General features: G+C 44.2%; 1 protein-coding gene across 1 annotated transcript; it reads right to left on the reverse strand.

Moving 5' to 3' along the window:
* Nucleotides 1-513: 513 nt before the first annotated feature.
* Nucleotides 514-2622, reverse strand: LOC148044020 (endonuclease domain-containing 1 protein-like). Its single transcript, XM_087722453.1, has 2 exons — nt 2330-2622; nt 514-1687 (listed from the first exon to the last, which is right to left on the reverse strand). Exons 1-2 carry the CDS (start codon nt 2606-2608, stop codon nt 1157-1159), a joined length of 810 nt encoding a protein of 269 aa, XP_087578579.1. The 5' UTR covers nt 2609-2622; the 3' UTR covers nt 514-1156.
* Between the last annotated feature and the right edge of the window lie 951 nt (nt 2623-3573).

Genomic DNA, 3573 nt, shown 5'->3' on the forward strand with positions numbered 1-3573 from the left:
CTTTACCAGAGTTTCAGGAAAACGCTTCCTCTCCCTCCCCACCCCCCAATCCAGGGACTCTGGGGCAGCCTCTGAGATATTGGAACACGGCTACTGACTGAGTTGCCCTGCCTGTGGGAAAGATTGGGGTGCAGATTTTACCAGCCATTCTGGGGACATTTCTCATGGGGTAGCAGAGCAATGAAGGACTTGATGGAAGCCTCCATCTGACACATAAGAGATCTGACACCAACTTAATGACCTTGAATCAATCAATCAAGGCCAACATCCGGGGGAAGAAAACTGGAAGTATTGGCAATGTACCTTTTCTCTGCTCCCCCCTCCCCATAGACATACCCCTGATAGATAGATTGATTGATTGATTGATTGATAAATTGATGGATTGGCTGATTGATAATACTGTGCAAAAGCGGATATTGAAGTTATTCTCGATTGATTGTACTCTAAAGCAACACAAGGAAACAGATCTTTGATAAGCAAGTTTATTGCAAGAAATAAGAAAGCAATAGAGAAAACATTCAAGCAATTACGTACAGAAAGGCATCAACTTTCAACCACAATTGGAACTGGAACTCTGTCACTAAGCGATGTTATTGCGAAGTGGGTCACACCCAATTTACACAATCTTCAGGATTCTGCACCCATCCTAAACACAGGCCAAGCATCCACATTTTGACCATGGGACCATGGGGCACTGCAACAGTCATACATAGATTGTAAGTAGTTTTTTTAGTCTTGTCATAAATACAAATAGTTGTTGAATGGTTGTAAATTGAGAACTACCTGTGTCAAATCAAAGCCTGATTTAGCATAAAATGAAATTTGATTCCTAAGGATCTTCTTCCCACCCGCACTGTACAACGACAGGAAACTGTTAGTTGTGCCATCATTGAACCCTTCATCTCATGATTGGATTATTTTATTTTCTGGGTTTGCTCCATAATCTGAACCACAAACTAATCAAACATCTTGACTTTTCACAAGATTGAGCCCCAAAAAACTATACGGATCAAACTAGGATTATAATAACTGCATTCATTCCATAGGTTGAAGAACTAAGCTGCTACGGATATACTTTGCTTTTTTTGTCTTTTTTTTTTTGCTCTGTGAATTCTATTTGGAAGATAGAGAATGACCTTATGGATTATTAATCTTATCAATAGCAATCACCATTGAAAAGATTAATTCCTTCCTTCCCGTATTTTTCGTTAAGTTTCTTTTCCAGGTCCTTCAGGTTAAACCTTTCTACCCTATCCTGATTATTTTCAGCAAAGACTCCGAAGCCCTGTTTTTGCTCCTTTTTGGTCACGCAACAAACTGCAGCCCAGATATGGCTGGGCTTATTCACTCGGCCACCAGAGATGGAATCGTCACCGGGCACCACGCCCACAATGACGAATGTTTCACGGCATCCTTCAGTACTTTGGCTCATAGTACTTAAGAAATCGTCCCATTCTCCATTCATGAGTTCCTGAAACTGGGGCACGATGTTGGTTAAGGTGTAGGTTGCAGCTTTGCTATCTCCATACGGTTGGTGGGATGCTGGTGCCAACTGTCCCAGGTCGTATTGGAAAATGTTCTCATAATCGCTCCACACAGCCTGTCTTTTTGCCAGGTCACGTGGGTTGATTCGGCAGGTCCTTTCCGATTCCATGCTTTTTCTGTGACGATCGCTAGGCAGTGCAAGCTATGAATATGGAACAGAAAGCAATGTGCCCGATTAGCATTCACACATGGAATCAAATACGCTGAATCTGGTTAAAAATCTACCATGAGCCAAACAGGGAATTGGGTGCGGGATACGTTTCCATGGCACTTTCCATATTTGTGGCAGTTTGTGGGAAATCTGGAAATTGAGGGCCCTGACTGACCTCTTGGGGAGCCTGCTTGAAACTGTCCTATAGCAAGAGAATACACATTGCTTCAGCTTGAAATTTGGGGTTCTGGGCACCCTGAGTTTGCTTCTTTGGGGAAAGTTGGAAAGGGGACCTCACCAATGTGGACAGCAGAATTCTTACAGCCAAGCTTCTAAAAGCTCCTGAGATTAATTGTGTACAAATAATTCTTAAGTCTTGTCTTATTTCCTATCCAGTGACTGTTCCTCTAAGGTAGAGATGTGAAACTCAAGGGCTTATATCTGGCCCATGGGGCCCTGGAAATACCAAAGGATTGGTCCAATCTGCCGTCCGTCTCCCCCTCCCTCCTGGCCAGCCCTCAGAGGACAACTACAATGCTGATCCAGCCCTTGGAGAAATCCAGTTTGAGACCCCTTCTCTAAGGTGACCTCCATTTCATGAAGGCTTCGTTTCAAAATAGGAACTCCTTTTACCTGTGGTTCAATCTTCCAATCCACCGGTGATACACCTGGAGCATTATGATATTTATAGGCTGAGAACAGGGGGATGCGCCCTGCTGTGTCGTACATAGTGGCAAATCGATAGCTGCCCTTATAGTACTGGCAGATACTGGCTGGATTCAGTGGCACCAGGTTGGAGGGGGGGTTTCCACCCAAGAAGAACTGACTGCAGCGTTGGAAACTGCTCCCCACTTCCCCAGTTGCAGGCAGGAGAAAGGAGGCAGCCAGGGAGGGGATCCACAGAAGCAACATGGCCGTGTTCTTGGTCGGTTGGTCCTTCAAGTAGAACGTTTCTGCCAAAACAGAGAGAGAGAGAGATGGAGAGAGAGAGAGAGAGCGAGAAAAGGGAGAGGGGGGAGGAGGAGGAGGAGGAGGAGAAGAAGAAGAAGAAAGACTTTTATTTAGCAATGGGAGAATCAGTTTGAGGTTGAATATACCCAATGGCTCATAAAGTCCAGGTGTTCCACATGTTCAGATGGAGGCCAAGCAGATTGTTTACATTTCTGGATAGAAGAGAAGGAAGGGCAGGGCATTCCAAGGGTGGTCTTACCAGTGTAGCTTTCTGAGTCAATTCAGCTTTCAGTGTAGGTTTTGTTGCCTGATGCGCATAATACTCAGCAATTCTATCGCCTCTGTGTCTGACAAATCCACAGGCAAGAAACCCAGATATTAGGGGGAATTCCCTGTCTGTGCTTTGTGGCAGCAAGAGGATTAGATGCATAAAATTCTTTGCCCACATTAACCATAATTAATCTAATGTTTCTGATAGAAGATTGAGTTGTAGTAACCAAAAGCTGCCATCTATAAAAAAAACAGTGACTGTATCCAGGATGGAAAGCGCATAATTCAAGCATTTGCACAAGAAGGTTATGACAACAGCTGCAGCCCATAACAAAACATCCAACAGTGGCTTACCCAGCACAATACTCACAGGTGCAACCAGTCTCTTGCTTGGAGAGCAGAAGAAGTCAAGTAGAGAGAGAAGAGTCCCAATGCTGATCGAAGCCCTGCTCCAAGATTTATATTATAGCTATTTCCTCTTATCTTTCCATAGAAATGAATGCTTGGCTGATCCTTTGTTGACGTGGCAGGTGCTTGTCCTAGGGTGCCATTTCTGTGGAACTGACTCTGTGGGTAAAGGGCGGGTGCTAATAACCCAAAACTAAAAAGTATCCCACAGATTATATGTATTTAGCCCCGGTCCTATTCAATTGCAG

Source organism: Thamnophis sirtalis, unplaced genomic scaffold, assembly GCF_051295495.1.
Source record: "Thamnophis sirtalis isolate CommonGarterSnake01/CBP01778 unplaced genomic scaffold, rThaSir2_p1.2 scaffold_9, whole genome shotgun sequence".
Taxonomy (NCBI): domain Eukaryota; kingdom Metazoa; phylum Chordata; class Lepidosauria; order Squamata; family Natricidae; genus Thamnophis; species Thamnophis sirtalis.